The following is a 15,782-nucleotide window of genomic DNA, read 5'->3' on the forward strand; positions in this document are numbered from 1 at the left end:
TGTGTAGGATTATTTGTTTCTAAGAATCTCCCCTGAAATCATACTGTTTTTGGTTTTTTTTTTGTTTGTTTTATTTTTAGATTTTATTTATTTGTCAGAGAGAGAGAGGGAGAGAGAGCGAGCACAGGCAGACAGAATGGCAGGCAGAGGCAGAGGGAGAAGCAGGCTCCCTGACGAGCAAGGAACCCGATGTGGGACTCGATCCCAGGACGCTGGGATCATGACCTGAGCCGAAGGCAGCTGCTTAACCAACTGAGCCACCCAGGCGTCCCGAAATCATACTGTTTTTAAAACCAGATTTCTAAAAGTGGATCTCTGCACCCATCTGTATGAAAACATCTATTATACTTGTTAAAAGACAAGGTCCTTGGCCTTCCTACAGTTTTTCTGAATCAGAATCTCTAGGGATTCTCTTTGAAAATACTAGATATCATCTTGGGCTGTACTATGGCATAAACTGTAGAGATTTAAAAATAGTGATATCTGGGTCCCACCCCAAGAGAGTCTGATTTAATTGGTCTTGAGTGTGAGCTGGGCATGAGATTTTTTTAAACAGTCCATGGATGATAATGATGTGCAGCTAAGGTTAAGAACCACTTTTAAAATAGTTCCCCCGGTGGTTCTCATGCATACAAGTTTGAGAAGCACCACTTTTAACCAATTTTTAAGCAGCTTTTCCTGAACCACGCGATCTTGACAAATCTCCTCCATCAGGGCTCTGATTTGCAAAAGCTCGATTTAAAATATCTCCCTAGATTTAAATGCCAATGTTGGGATACAGGCTCTCTTAGTCAAATGTGTCCCTTTGTTTAAAGAGTCTAATTTAAATACGTTCTTTCATTCAACCAGATTCTACCTGACAACTAACTAGCAGCTTTTTGCAGTTCCATCTTTGACTCTCAGTCTGGCATTCACTCATATCATCTACTGGTTCCTGGACCCTGGGATTGGAGTCTCTACACTGTATTCCACACAGTTCGAGCTCTTTTCACTCAGGTGACCTACTGTACCTTTTCTGCTTATTTTGTTTTGTTGTTGTTGTTGTTGTTACTCTGAATGTTCTCCATCTCTTTTTAGTCAGGCAATAAATCCCTTCTCTCTCTTTCCTCCTTACCCTTTGAGATATGCTTTCAAAAAAAAAACAGCTTATATGGGTTATTCTCAACTTAGAAGGGATATAGGTCACACTCATTTCACTCTTACAGAGGAACTGACGTTTTTAGCAACATGTTATACTATGGAATGAACAATTTTATAAGTTAGCAGGTATTAAGCAACAATGAACATGTGGGAAAGGAGTATTTTAATGTTAAGGAAACCTATCTAATTTCTAGAAATCAGAGATTATCTTGTTTATATGTATATATTCAGCCATCATATTATGTGGGATGGAAAGTTTGCATCTTTTTTTTAACTAAGGGAAAATATTTTGAATTATTAAAACTTATTATCCTATTGGAAGAACAAATATTGTGAGAATGTCCATATATCCAAAATAATCTACAAATTTAATGTTATCTCTACCAAAATACCAGCAACATTTTTCACAGAAATAAAACAAAGAATCTTAAAATTTGTGTGGAGTCACAGATGACCGCAAATACTCAAATCAATCTTGAAAAAGAAGAATAAGACTAGAGGTATCACATTCCCAGTTTCAAATATACTATGAAGCAGTACTAATCAAAATGGTATGGTACCAGCACAAAAACAGACCCACAGATCAACAGAACAAAGTAGAGATTCCAGAAATAAACCCACGTTTATATGGTAATTTAATCTATGACAAAGAAGGCAAAATATACAATGGGGGGGGGGAACAGCTTCTTCGACAAATGGTGTTGGGAAAACTGGACAACAACATGCAAAAGAATGAAACTGGACCATAGGCTTACAGCATACACAAAAATTAACTCAAAATTGATTAAAGACCTACATGTAAAACCTGAAACCACAGAAATCCTAGAAGAGAGCAGGCAGTAATTTATCCAACACAGGCCATAGCAATATTTTTCTAGATATGATTCCTGAGGCAAGGTAAACAAAAGCAAAAATAAACTATTGGGACCACATTAAAATAAAAAGGTTCTGCACAGTAAATGAAATAATGAACAAAACTAAAAGACAATCTATTGACAGGGAGGAGATATTAGCAAATGACATCTCTGATATAGGGTTAGTACCCAAAATATGTAAAGAACTTATACAACCCAACATCCAAAAAACAGATAATCCAATTTAAAAAACTGGGCAGAAGGGGCACCTGCATGGCTCAGCTGGTTAGGTGCCTGCATTCATCTATGGTTGTGGTTTCAGCATCCTGGGATCCAGCCCCGTATCAGGGTCCCTGCTTGGTGGGGAGTCTGCTTTTCCCTCTCCCTCTGCTCCCCACAGCCCCCATTTGTGCTCTCTCTGGCACTCTCTCTCTCAAATAAATATTTTTTAAAAATGGGCAGAAAACATGAACAGACATTTCTCCAATGAAGTCATAAAGATGGCCAACAGATACATGAAAAGATGCTCCACACCACTCATATCAGGGAAATGTAAATCAAAGCCACAATGAGGTATCACTTCACACCTGTCAGAATGGCTTAACTCAACACCCAAGAAACAAGTGTTGGTGAGGAGATGAAGAAAAAACCCTCATGCACATTTGGTGGGAATGCAAACTGGTCTAGCTACTATGGAAAACAGTATGCAGGTTCCTCAAAATATTAAAAATGGAACTATCATCTGGTATGGCAATTCCACTACTGTGAATTTACCCCCAAAAAACATAACAAATAATTCAAATACAAATAATTAAAAAGATACATGAACCCCTATGTTTATTGTAGCATTATTTCAATAGCCAAAGTATGGAAGCAGCCCAAGTGTCCATCAACTTATGAATGGATAAAGAAGATATATCTACATCTATATTTATATCTATCTATGTATACACACACATACACACACACACACACACATATATATATATACACTATGTATATAGGTCTATATACACACATACACACTCTATATATATGTCTATAGTGTGTCTATATGTAGACACACTACTATATATATTATATATATAATATATATTATATAACATATAATAAATATATATAATATATAATATATAATTAACATTATATATTAATATAAACATATGTAATATATTCATTATATGTTACATAATATATATTATATATATTAATATATAATACAATGGAAACTTACTCTGCCATAAAAAAGAAGTCTTGCCATTTGCCACTACATGGATGGAACTAGAGAGTATAATGCTAAGTGAAATAAGTAAGTCAGAGAAAGACATGTATGATATGATTTAACTCATATGTAGAATTTCAGAAACAAAACAAATGGACAAAGAAAAAAGAGACAAAACAAAAATAGACCCTTTTTAAAAAAAAAGATAATAGCATATTTTTAATTTTTTTAATATAGCTCTTCTTTTGCTTCAAGCTTTTATTTAAATTCTAGTTAGTTAACATACAATGTTTCAGGAGTGGAATTTAGTGATTCATATAACGCACAGTGCTCATCACAAGTGTCCTTAATAACCATCACCTATTCAGCCCATCCCCTGCCTGCCTCCCCTCCAGCAGTTTATCTATAGTTATGAGTCTCTTATAGATTGCCTCTTTCTCTTTTTCCCCCTTCCCTATGTCCACCTGTTTTGTTTCTTAAATTCTACATGTAAGTGAAATCATATGGTATTTGTCTTTCTCTGACTTGTTTTGCTTAATATAATACACTCTAGCTCCACCCATTTCATAGCAAATGGCAAAAAGACTCACCTATAGAGAACAAACTGATGGTTACCATAGGGGAAGTAGTAGGGGGATGGGTGAAACAGGTGACAGGGATTAAAGAGCAAACTTATCATCATGATCACTGGGTAATGTAAATAATTTTTGGATCATTGTATTATATGCCTGAAACTAATTAACACTGTATGTTAATAACTGGAATTTAAGAAAATAAAATTATTATCATACATGAGTACAATGTGAACTTCTTTGAGCCTAAACGGAAACAAATTTTGGGGCTCTAATATATATTGAGCGCTTACAACTTAGGCATTAATTTAAGGACTTTTCGTATTTTGTCTCAATCCTGAAAATAACACATAAGGGAAGCACTCTTCCTTTTGCTACTTTATAAAGGAGGCACTGAAGTCCAGAGACTTTGACAAACTTTCAAAGCGTAGTGGGGCTAAAATAGGAATCCAAGTAACCTTCCCCAAAGCCTGTTTTCTCTTCCTGGTATAGCTAGGCTCTCTACTATTCTATAGCTTTCCTTAATTTTTTGAGAATGTAACAACAACACTCTAAGTACTGTGAGGTTCAGATACACTTCTTTTTTTTTTTTTTTTTAAAGATTTTATTTATTTATTTGTCAGAGAGAGAGAGGGAGAGAGAGCAAGCACAGGCAGACAGAATGGCAGGCAGAGGCAGAGGGAGAAGCAGGCTCCCTGACGAGCAAGGAGCCCGATGTGGGACTCGATCCCAGGACGCTGGGATCATGACCTGAGCCGAAGGTAGCTGCTTAACCAACTGAGCCACCCAGGCGTCCCAGGTTCAGATACACTTCTATTTTACATTTTATTATATCATAGTACCGAACATATAAAGCCTTTCAAAAAGCAAGCTTTTTAAAATAATGAAGAAATGGAAAAAAATAGATAAATGAAGGAACAGTGTGAGAAATAGTTATCAGTCTATGTTTATACAACCCTGAACGTACCTGACCTCATCTGATCTCGGAAGCTAAGCAGGATCGGGCCTGGTTAGTACTTGGATGGGAGAAATAGTTATTATCAGTTCCTATGGAAGTTTCATGGAAATATGGACTTGGATCCAGAAAAAAACTTTTATAGCTGCTGGTTGGCCAGGGGAGTCTTTGACCATTTCTCTTGACATTTACTGAAGTGCATTGCAGCTGTCAGGGTTACCAGGAGTGGTATCATGAAGTTTTTGGCTTCCTTTGTTGAATTAATTCTACATCTAGCTCTTCGGATTATTATGGTATGATTGTTTATCATATTTGGAAGCTTTGACAAAAGTAATAACCTAACTGGAAAATAAACAAATCTGATATGTTTGGAGTATCTGCTAAGATGAATTTTATTAAACATATACTCTAAGGACACTGTATATAAATTCTTTCCCATTTCTAACAAATTTTGCTATTTGTGCATCCAAAAAAAAAAAAAAAAAGTAAAGGAGTAAATGCCAGTAGAATTTAAGCCAGTGCATGACAATATTCTGTATGTAACTGCAAGTCAATTCATTAGTTGCTGACTTTCTATTGTTTATTCATTCCTTTATTCATGCACCATTAAGCATGGAGGTGGAGCACAGATGTGACATGGTCTAATGTAGTTTACAGAAGTATGAAAGATAAGTCACATTTAAACTTTCTTAATCAGGCTACAGGGTATAATTTAAAGATTTTTTTTATTTACTTGACAGAGACACAGCAAGAGAGGGAACACAAGCAGGGGGAGTGGAAAAGGGTGAGGTAGGCTCCCTGAGCAGGCTCCCTGCCAAGCAGGGAGCCCCATGCCCCATGTGGGGCTCAATCCCAGAGCTCTGGGATCATGACAGGAGAGTTCTGGGATGATGACCTGAGCCAAAGGCAGACATTTAATAACTGAGCCACCCAGCCACCCCTAATTTAAAGATTTTTTTTTTTTTTTTTTTTAAGTAGGAGAGTCATATGTTGAAATCTACACTTTAGCTCTCAGCTTTCCAGGATGGACTTTTCAAAAAGAAAGTATGAAGGCAAAAGAGAAAATTACTGATGCAAATATGATGGATATGTATTATGAAGTTTTTAAAAGGTTTCTTTCTTCCTTGAAATGAGGCACTTAACTTTCCAACAACTGTAAATAATTTTAGGCTCAGCAGTGCCCTCCAGGGTAAATATGCAACAGCCAGCACTGCAGTCTTCTGGAGGCCAAAGGAGAGTGATTTATCACTTACTGATCCAAAAGGTAAATAGAGGTTATAATCAATCTGTACCTTTCAGCACACTCTAGGACATTAGAATGCATCCCCAAAGGGAATATGCTGCAGGATGACTATTACTTAAGCAGTTATAAGGTAGAATTCTACCTACAAATAAACAACAAAAGGATGGAGGGTGATATAACAATAAATTTATTTCAAATATTATAGAATGCTTGTATTTATATGTGTACATATGTGTTATAGAATAACACACAAAGGGATTAGTTTTATTTCCTTGAAAAAAAAACCTTCATAATCAATGATAAAGTCTAGTAAGATAAGGCTATTTTATGACATTCACAAATGTCCTCAAGTTTCAGTATTCTCTTCCTCTGTAGCTATACATATAGTCACAGATAAACACTAAGAATACTGACAGTAGAAAACATCCATTATATAATTTTTATCACTTTCCTTCACCAGGTCTCATCTTAGAGTATACTATGAATTCATATTTTTCAAAATCCTGCTTTCATCTTATTTCACACTGTTTATCTTAAGTAATTTTTTAGTTTATCTTAAGTAAATTTTTCTTTTCTTTAAATACTTATTTGTCCTTATGTCCAAGAAGAGGGGAATTAATATTTATTGATAACAGCATCTCCTAGAAACTGTAAACACATTATCTTACACATATACACATATGCACACACATACACATATGTGCGTACATATATACACAAAATTATACAGATTTACTTATTTTACCCATGAAGGAAGTGTATATTCAGTGGTTAAGATTCTGGTACAAGACAGGGCAACAGAGAAATCTCTTTCAGGAGAATCTTACTATTTCCTTTAAATCTCATCACACTGGTGATACACTTGTGTCTTCATGGCAGATGAACAGCTGACTGAGAAAATCAGAGAATGGAATGCCTCTAACCTTCTTCAAAATGAGGCCTCATTTAGAATCAGAATGTTAGCTAGGGCTGTAATATTTCAGATGCCTATCAGAATACATTCAATGCTCCCAGGAGTTAAGTTTGCTGGCCAATAGGATCTTTTAATTAGTTATGTTTGTAGAGGTAAATCCAGTCATGTTATACTGTTATATGTCATAAAATTCTCCCTATTATTTTACGTAGGAAAATGCTAAGAACACAAGGTGGAGTTCATGATTTAACGCTTTTGGTCATAATTACAAGCCTGTTTAAGTCATAAGACCTTTCTTCAATTCCTCATACGCACTTAACTCTTTCCTGCCTTGGGCCTTTGCTCTTTTCTCTCCTGGAGTTCTCCACATCTCCTTATCTACTACTCTCTCCTTATCTACTACTCTCCTTTGCCTAAATATTTTTTTTCTCTCATCTATCAGAACTTAGCTATTCTTTCACTTTCTCAAAGAAGCCATCACTAGTTCTCTCTACTAAATGAGGTCAAAGAGACACCCCGTAGTTTAGATTTGTAGCTTTTTCACAGTTATAATTGGGATATTGATTCCTTAAGATATTCACTAAAATTATCCAAAATATTAACAAAAAATCTCCTAAGTCTGAGTTTTTATTAAATACTCTCCTTTAATGTAAAGATAGCCTTTAAGGGGTGCCTGGGTGGCTTAGTTAAGCATCTGCCTTCAGCTTTGGTCATGGTCCCAAGTCCTGGGATCAAGCCCCAGGATGGGCTCCCAGCTCAGCAGGGATCCTGCTTCTCCCTCTCCTCCCTACTTATACTTCCTCCCTCTCCATCTCTCTCTCTCTCTCTCACTCAAATACATAAATAAAATCTTAAAAAAAAAAAAGATAGCCCTCAAAACAGTGGTTGTAAACTAGTAGCCCATGGTCCAGATGCAGCAGGCAGATGTATCAGTTAGGCTTGTATGGTGTTTAAAAAAATATGTTTAATTGCAAGTATGTAAATAATTAAAAATTTAACAAAAAAAAATTCTTCTCCTGAAATTCAGAAGATCTGACACATCTAGAATCTTTCCTGAATGACAATAATGAACAAGAAACATGTGGCTTCTGTACCATTTTTAGATGGAACATTTATAAAATATATTTCTCACTTACCACTATTCCTGCCTGGTTTTATGTCTGACTTTCTTGTCACATTTCATTGGCTCCATGTCATTTCTAGGCATTTGAATAGCCAATCCAGTCTGGCAGGTTTATATCTGAAATCATCTACCCCTTAAACCCTAAGCCAGTGCTTCTCATTTCAATGTACTAAGGAATTCTGAGGAATCTTGTTAAGATGCAGATTCTGATCCAGTAGATAGAGGTGGAGGGTTCTGTGAGTCTGGATTCATAACAAGCTCCCAGGTGATACTGAAGCTGTTGAAACATGAGCCACATGTTAATCAAGAAGGCAGAACTGCATGTACCTAAGTGAAAAGGAGATTCATATGGAATTGTTCACAGAACAGGTTGATCCTGGTATTTGGCAAAATAATGAGGCTGGGTCTGTGGCCTCCTGCCCGGACTCAGGGAAAAAGATTTGAAGAATTTTCTGGAGTAAGGTGCTTTGAGCTATGTGAATAGAAGGCAAAACTGAGTGGTGCTGAAGGAAGGCGTGCACTTAGGTACTAATGGTATACTCAGCCAGGTCTAACCTGATTTACATAAGAAACAAATGAAAATAGTACACCAAAAGATGGTGGTAGAAGGAAAAAGGAGAGGGGGAAATAAGGAAGAACACATGGCTGAATTTAGGTTGGGTAAAAACAATGAAGGACAGAGAATGGGCAGGCCTGTTCACATAAAGTCAATTATTAATTGTGTTTTAGAATAATCACTGCATCTAACTTTGCCTTCAGAAAACTTTAAAAGAAATAACATAGTTATTCAGTGCATTAAAGTTAGAACAATTCTCTTCATATTATAACTATGCCATTATAGAACTTAAAGGAGATAAAATCTGGCATAATTTTATTAATTTTATACCTAAAACATATTTTACATATTATAACATACATATTGTATGTTATAATACATAATGTATGTATACATTTTTTGATGTATGTATGTATTAATAATGTATGTATTGTAACATACATATTGTAAATGCAAAATATTTTTATTAATTAGTCATTTATTCAAGTTAATATTTTTTCATAACCCTGGCAGGTTTATAAAATGACTAACATTTTGTATGCAACTTAGAATATTTATGTCAAAAAAATCAAATGATTAAAGCTGGAGATCCTTTGTCCAGGGATAGGCATGGTACACTAACCATCACAACTGATTTCTCGATTTTATATGCCTGACATTGATATACTGATTTCAAATCCACATGACAGAATTTAGGATTTAATTTTATACACACACACACACACACACACACACACACACACACACACACACACACGTATATATGCATATAAAGTAGTATTAAATGTTTCATTTCATATTAGAATATATAGATAATTGATAATTACAAAATTATTCAAAATTGATAAGATTATTACACAACTGGTTCATAAATACTCTAAAGAATAAAGAAAGGAACATGTGGAAGATGATTTATTTTTGAAATACAGAAAGATGAAGACAAAAAAAAATTGAATTTAATATGCAGATTCCAGACAAATCAAGTAGTAAGTCTTACTGATAATGAGAGAAAAATGAATATTTAGGACAGTGAAGGTACAGAAATACACACACATTTACATAATTTTTTGAGTAAGTAATATCTAAAAAGTAAAATAACATTTGTACTGCATTATTAAACTTTTATCTAAAGTATCCTCCTTTACAGAATTATGAGCAGAAATCATAGAAATGTTTTTAAACATTTAACTCAATAAATGCTAGAATATCTAAGGGGGTATTCACCTGCACAGTCTCATCCTTGTTCACTTTCTCTCACTTCTGCCTCCTCCACTTCTTCCCCAAAGTTCATTAAAGACACTACCTAAAAACTCTGCCCTGTCTATATGCAGAAGCCCATCTTAATGGAAGCAAGTACAGTACAGACTCAGACTCTTATTACATAGAACTTAGAAACCAGCTACTTATCCAACTTGTTCCTTAAGATAAGGATAGACCCTGGAAAATGGTAAATGATCAATAAGTATTTGTTGAAAGAATAAATAGATGGATAAATTCTTTTACAGCATCATTCTGTTCTGAAGTATCCTTTGCTGCCAATTAGATCTGAAATCCTCCAATGCCCTGGAATGAATTCTCCTGTGTTGCTCCCAAATTAAAGTTTTCCATCTTGTCTGCCATGGCCTAGGCCTGAAACTCACTGTCAGACTCATCAATTTGACCCCCTGCTCTCCCAACTAAAGATATCAACTGTTGCATCAACCCCTTTATCTTCTTTTAGATTTTGTATTTCTCCTTTTACCTTCAATGTCAGAGTCATCCTCAAAAGCTTGGGCAATTTATCTTCAAGTTTTCTTCTATCTCAATAGTAAGGATGTGTTTTTTCATCAGGTTCTATATGACACTTTCAAGCTGATCTCAGGCTTTACAAGCTTGGGACCAAAGCAGAGTGGGAAAGGTAAATTATATCAGAGAATACCCACAGATTTAAAAACATCAGCATCCACATTTAAGATTTAAGTATGTGAACACATAATTTCTGTTTCTTTCTCCTTAACTTACTAATTTTATTTCAAGGAATCCACAGTGAGATACTTCTGGGAAAGTGTGAAGAACTTTGCATGAAGTAAATGGAGGAGAACTTGAGAAAGTGCCAGAGGTAATTAAATCATTAGCCAAGTTTTAAGAATCTCATCTAGGGCAGAAATTATAGCCCTGAGTTCTTTACTATGGTGGAAGTTAACTGTGCCATCAGTAACACGTCTGAATGGAAGCTTCTAATGTTTCCTTGCCCAGGTTTAATTTCATAATAGTTCATTTGCTAAGTGTCTGTTAAATGCTAAGTTTGCATGATGGAGCATATGGTGGGGGGGTAGTTAGTATATTGTGGTTATGGAATAAAACTGACAAATAAAAAATCATAAATGAAATGGAACAAAAACAAAAAAAAGCTTTACAACTTATGGAGAAACACATTAAAATTAAATGTATTAGCTCCATTTGAAGTTTTTATTAAATATCATTACTAAATGAAGACAACCTTTATGATGTAGGAGAGAAATGTGAAAATCTATGAGAAGTGTATGATTCTTGGTCATTTCTCTTGGAGGAGGTTGTCCACTGCTTTTCATAATATTCAAATTGTTTGGGATCACTTTTTACTGAATCTCTCCCACAAAATACAGGCCGAAGTTCCATCATTGCCATTTACTCAATGATCATTTATTTCCCAGCTTGTCTATCATCTCCATTTCAATGTTATTACTGTTGAGTAAATTGTCCAAAGGCAACAATCTGTCATTTACCAAAGACAACTTCAATCCTCTCAGATCTTTAGAAGGACTATAGCTATAGCACTATAGATTATAATTTACAAAATGATATTGTGGGATCCTGAAATCTTTCGTTTACTTCACATGATAAGTCACTTCTCTGAAAGTGGTTATGTCATCACTGAATTGTGGAAGAGGGCCAAGGGCAGATCTTTTTAGCTAGCTGAGATCACTTGGCAAGCCTGCTGACAATTCTGGTCATGACGAGATTCATCTCAGTGACCAAGTAAATCTTCATTTGGCAATATAAAGCCATCGAGTCCTGTTGGCTAGGATACAGTAAAATAGTCTCATTACCCATCTAGAATTCTGTGATAAGATGAAATTTAATTTTCTTATATCTAAATGAATGACCATAGAATGATCATATAAATATTGAATAAAGGATTGATTCATTAAATCATTTATTCCCTCAACTAAACTTACAGAGTGCCTTCTATGGCAATGCATCAGACATAAAAGGAGAAGGTAAATGCATTAATATGAAACAGATATCTTGCCTGTCAAGAGTTATATAAGAAATTTGAAGGGATGTTTAGTAAGAAACACAAAATAATTTCTATGAAACTATTTAATTATAGGTCCGGGAGGTGTGGTGTGGGTACCTTTTCCATTCCTGAATCATATTGTGATCTCAAAGGTAACTATGCAAAGAATCCAAATAGCTCTTAATGTGAAGGCATGGCACCCTACAGAATCCCCTGTGGTGGACATGAGTCACCTGTAGGTAGGGCTCCCTTAAAGGAGAGTCTGGAATCTTTCCAGAAATGTATTAGGAGAGCTGTCCACCAAAGCATGGGCTATCTCCCTGGAGAACGGAGGCCAAGTCTTTTTATTATTTTTTTTAAAGATTTTTATTTCTTTATTTAACAGAGAGAGAGATCACAAGTATGAAGAGAGGCAGGCATGGGGGTGGGGAACAGGCTCCCTGCTGAGCAGAGAGTCCGATGCGGGGCTCGATCCCAGGACCTTGAGATCATGACCTGAGCCGAAGGCAGAGGCTTAACCCGCTGAACCACCCAGGCACCCCCAAGTCTTTTTATTTTACCACAATGTCCATGAAGAGTTTTGCCATCAGAGCAGACCCTATGTGTCAGTGAGGAATGTGTGCATTGTTGTGTAGTTATTTGTTGCTTTCCTTCCCCTTTTTTCTCTTATGATTAAAGAATAAAATTTCACAATAAACTTAATATTTCAACTACAAAAAAAAAAACCTAGAAACTTCCTCTATAACTGATCATACTTGATAAATCCAGCCCCATCAACCCACTACCCACTGTAGACTTGCCTTCCTTTCACTGCTGGTTCCTCTTCCTCTGCTGATATTCACATTCTAAATTGCACAACCTTTTAAAATTAAGGCAGGCAAAAGAGATTCTAAAGTATTTCAGTACCCCACCAGTAAACCCACTCCTTTCATTTTAACATGTATCAATAAATTTGGAATGGAATGAGTTTTCTTAGGAATCATGATTTTTTAAAAAAAGAAGCGAGGCTAGTTAGTGGCTGTTAATTAGCACTGTTCAATTCTGAGTTCATGCTCCAGAATTTTAAAATATATACTTAATGGTACACTGGAAGAATCAAGTTGTAGAAAAGACATGCGAGAAGTGAAAATGACATTTGGCAAGTACTGCAAGCCAGTTAGAATGAGAGGGAAAAAAAAAAAAAACAGAGAGAGAGAGAGAGAGAGAGGGAGATAAAGAGAGAGAGAGGGAGGCAGGAGAGGACTGCTGGTCTAACTAGACATCTTCAATTCCACTCTATTGAAGGCAGGAACAATCTAAATAAAAGGTAACAAAAAAGATGCACTTGATTAGAAGTTAAACAATCTTATAATTCAAGATGCTTACCATTTGGGAAAGCTGTTTGTTTCATGAACTTCAATTTCCTGATGTCTAAAACAGGGGTCAGTTGTTATGAGGATCAAGTAAGATCATACATGTGGAGCTCTGTGTTCAAAATAGATCCCAGGAAAACATTTGAATCCTTCCCTGTTCCACTTAGTGTAGACAGCTTGTTGTTTTATCTAATTCTGAGACAATCACCATAAGTTCCCAAAATATTCCTATTAATTTTTCTCCTAAAAATAAAATCTATAAAATTCTGAGCTGAATACAACATGGAAATACTTTTCATCCTTGTACCTAATATAATAACTTCTAAATATATTCTTATGAATCTAGCTTCTCCTGTATTTTCTGTTTGTACTGTAAGCCGGAACTTACTGCAACAGAGGCCCCAGGCAGCCGTGAAGACTGGCAGCCTCAGCACCACCCCACCCCCCCCCCCCCGCGAGCCCAGGGGCTACCTCAAGCCAGGGGAACCATCCTGGCCAGCCCCTGGCACCTGCACCATATAGTCCAGGGCCACTATGTGGGCCTTGTTGTTCACAGTCAGCACGGACGTCGTGATGTCCTTGGTCAGGTCACTCTGTAGGTGGCGGGACAGGCTACATTAGCCTCTGCAACCACTGGAGGACCTGGACCCCGGGATGCCATCCCCTCCTTCTGGGCCTCCCACCCTCGGGGACCCCCACCTTATAGTAGATGTTCTTTCCTGGGGGTGCACAGCCTGTGCTGAGGATGTGGTCGTAGTTGCGATGGTCAATGACCAGCAGGCCCCCAGAACGCACCATGCTCGTGATGTTCTTCAGCGCCAGCCGGTGCTCGCTCTGGTCGCCTGAGCTCAGGGCGGGGGCAGAGAGACTGCGTCTGCCGAGAGCCCTGGGGTCCAGTCTCCCTCCCATCTTCCTCCTCCTCCCTGGGGATACCGATGCCAAGGCAGAGCGGAACAGAAAACAGTCTGCTCTGACAGGAGAGCAGGCACCCAGAGGGTCTGTGGAAAGAGGCAGAGCTCAAAGCAGGGGCCAGGATCCAGGCCACACCCCCTCTCACCTTTGCAGTCTGGCAGGTGGGCAAAACTGTTTCCAAGGCAGATGACAGCATCGAAGCCACCCCCTGGTGGCAGGGGCACATCATTGTCCAAGGTCATCCAGGAAAAAAAAAAACAAAAAAAAACATACTGAAGCCTGGAACAACAACAAAAAAAAAAAAAAAAAAAAATCAGTAATACTGATCTTATCTCCATTTTAAAATTTGACTTATTGTTCATCATAATTTTTTGCAATAATTCTGACTTTTAAAAATATTTTATTAAATATTATTATCTTGACTCCTGATTCCTCTGGAACCTCCTCAAATTGTGTATCTAAACAAATATCTGATTGGCCTTACCCTAATCCTGGCCCTGTGGGAGATGTTTTTAGATGCAGATTCTGAGATTTTGTTTTTGTGTTACTTTACAATACATGTCAAGATGAACCTCACCAGAGTATATTCTGTCGAATCAGTGATAGGAGTGGGATTAGTTGACCCCAACCAAGAAAGTGGTATCCCTTGAAATATTCTCCCTTCACTTTTATTATCTTCAGTGTGACTCCTTTGTGGCCTATGTCCCAGTCTTTGGAGGTCCCTGCAAGGTGTGTGGCTGGAAGGTCATGTGACTGGAAAACCAGGCATCTCCTCTTTTTGCAAAGACACCCCTAATGCTTTGTGTTTTTCTACCAATAAATTATGATTCACTGAACATTTATATCAGGCATTAGAATATATTTTTGCCCCCAGCTTATTTCTCTCTAAGAAGTTAATAGGAAATTATTATTAATAACAATTTAGAGATGCAGATTTTAACAGATGAACAGATGAACAGATTTAACATTTGCAATGAAGAATCTAAAATTCATAAACATTGGACAACCTATCAAAAGCCTGTTCTTTGAGTCAAGTTTCAAATATGGCAGCCTTCCTCAAGGAAAAAGAAAATTGGAAGAAATTAGACAAATTAGAATTGGAACTCTGAAGTCTGGAAATAAGAATTAGACTACAGACTACCATGTCTATACCTGACAGATCTTTATGATCTACATAATACCAGAAACATCTTAGAGTATTATAACCTTGAAAAGAAATCAACAACATAAAAACGCACTCAAAAAAGTAAAAGTGTAAGCCATGGGAACAAAGAAAAAGACATAAGGCAAAGATATTACTGTAGAAGGGACAAATTGGCCAGGCAGTAGGGAAATCCCAGGAGCTCATATTGGCAGAGACTGGAGAACAGAACACTATGATTAGTCTAGAAAAGATACAGCCCATTAATCAGTTGGAATTTGGCAAGCTCTCTGGTGATTAAAAGCCAAATAGAGACAAGTGGCATAATTACCTGAGGGTATGTGGATGATCAACCATCCTGGTTTACCTGGGACTGAGATTTTTTCCAGACATAGGTTATGCAGTGCTAAAAGTAGGACAATCCCAAGAGAACTGGGACAGTCTCAGGCAAGCCAGGATGGCTGGTCACTCTAGAGTACATCAGAGGTCCAAACTCTTAGCAATCAATATAGAGAACCAGCAAAACTGGGTGAGGGTACC

At 36.8% G+C, this 15,782-nt stretch overlaps 1 protein-coding gene across 1 annotated transcript in view; it reads right to left on the minus strand.

Annotated features, from left to right (window-relative positions):
• Positions 1 to 14,346, minus strand: part of LOC111147995 (glycine N-methyltransferase-like) — a gene marked incomplete at its 5' end in the record, with an annotated part of 113,706 nt that extends 99,360 nt beyond the window's left edge. Inside the window, 4 exons of the mRNA XM_022504330.1 lie at positions 13,561 to 13,576; positions 13,661 to 13,782; positions 13,889 to 14,031; positions 14,247 to 14,346. Of these exons, the coding sequence (XP_022360038.1) occupies positions 13,561 to 13,576; positions 13,661 to 13,782; positions 13,889 to 14,031; positions 14,247 to 14,346 (381 nt within the window). The remainder of the gene's footprint in view (positions 1 to 13,560; positions 13,577 to 13,660; positions 13,783 to 13,888; positions 14,032 to 14,246) is intronic.
• Positions 14,347 to 15,782: the final 1,436 nt, after the last annotated feature.

This window comes from Enhydra lutris, unplaced genomic scaffold (genome assembly GCF_002288905.1).
Source record: "Enhydra lutris kenyoni isolate GAN:26980312 unplaced genomic scaffold, ASM228890v2 scaffoldscaffold18, whole genome shotgun sequence".
Taxonomy (NCBI): domain Eukaryota; kingdom Metazoa; phylum Chordata; class Mammalia; order Carnivora; family Mustelidae; genus Enhydra; species Enhydra lutris.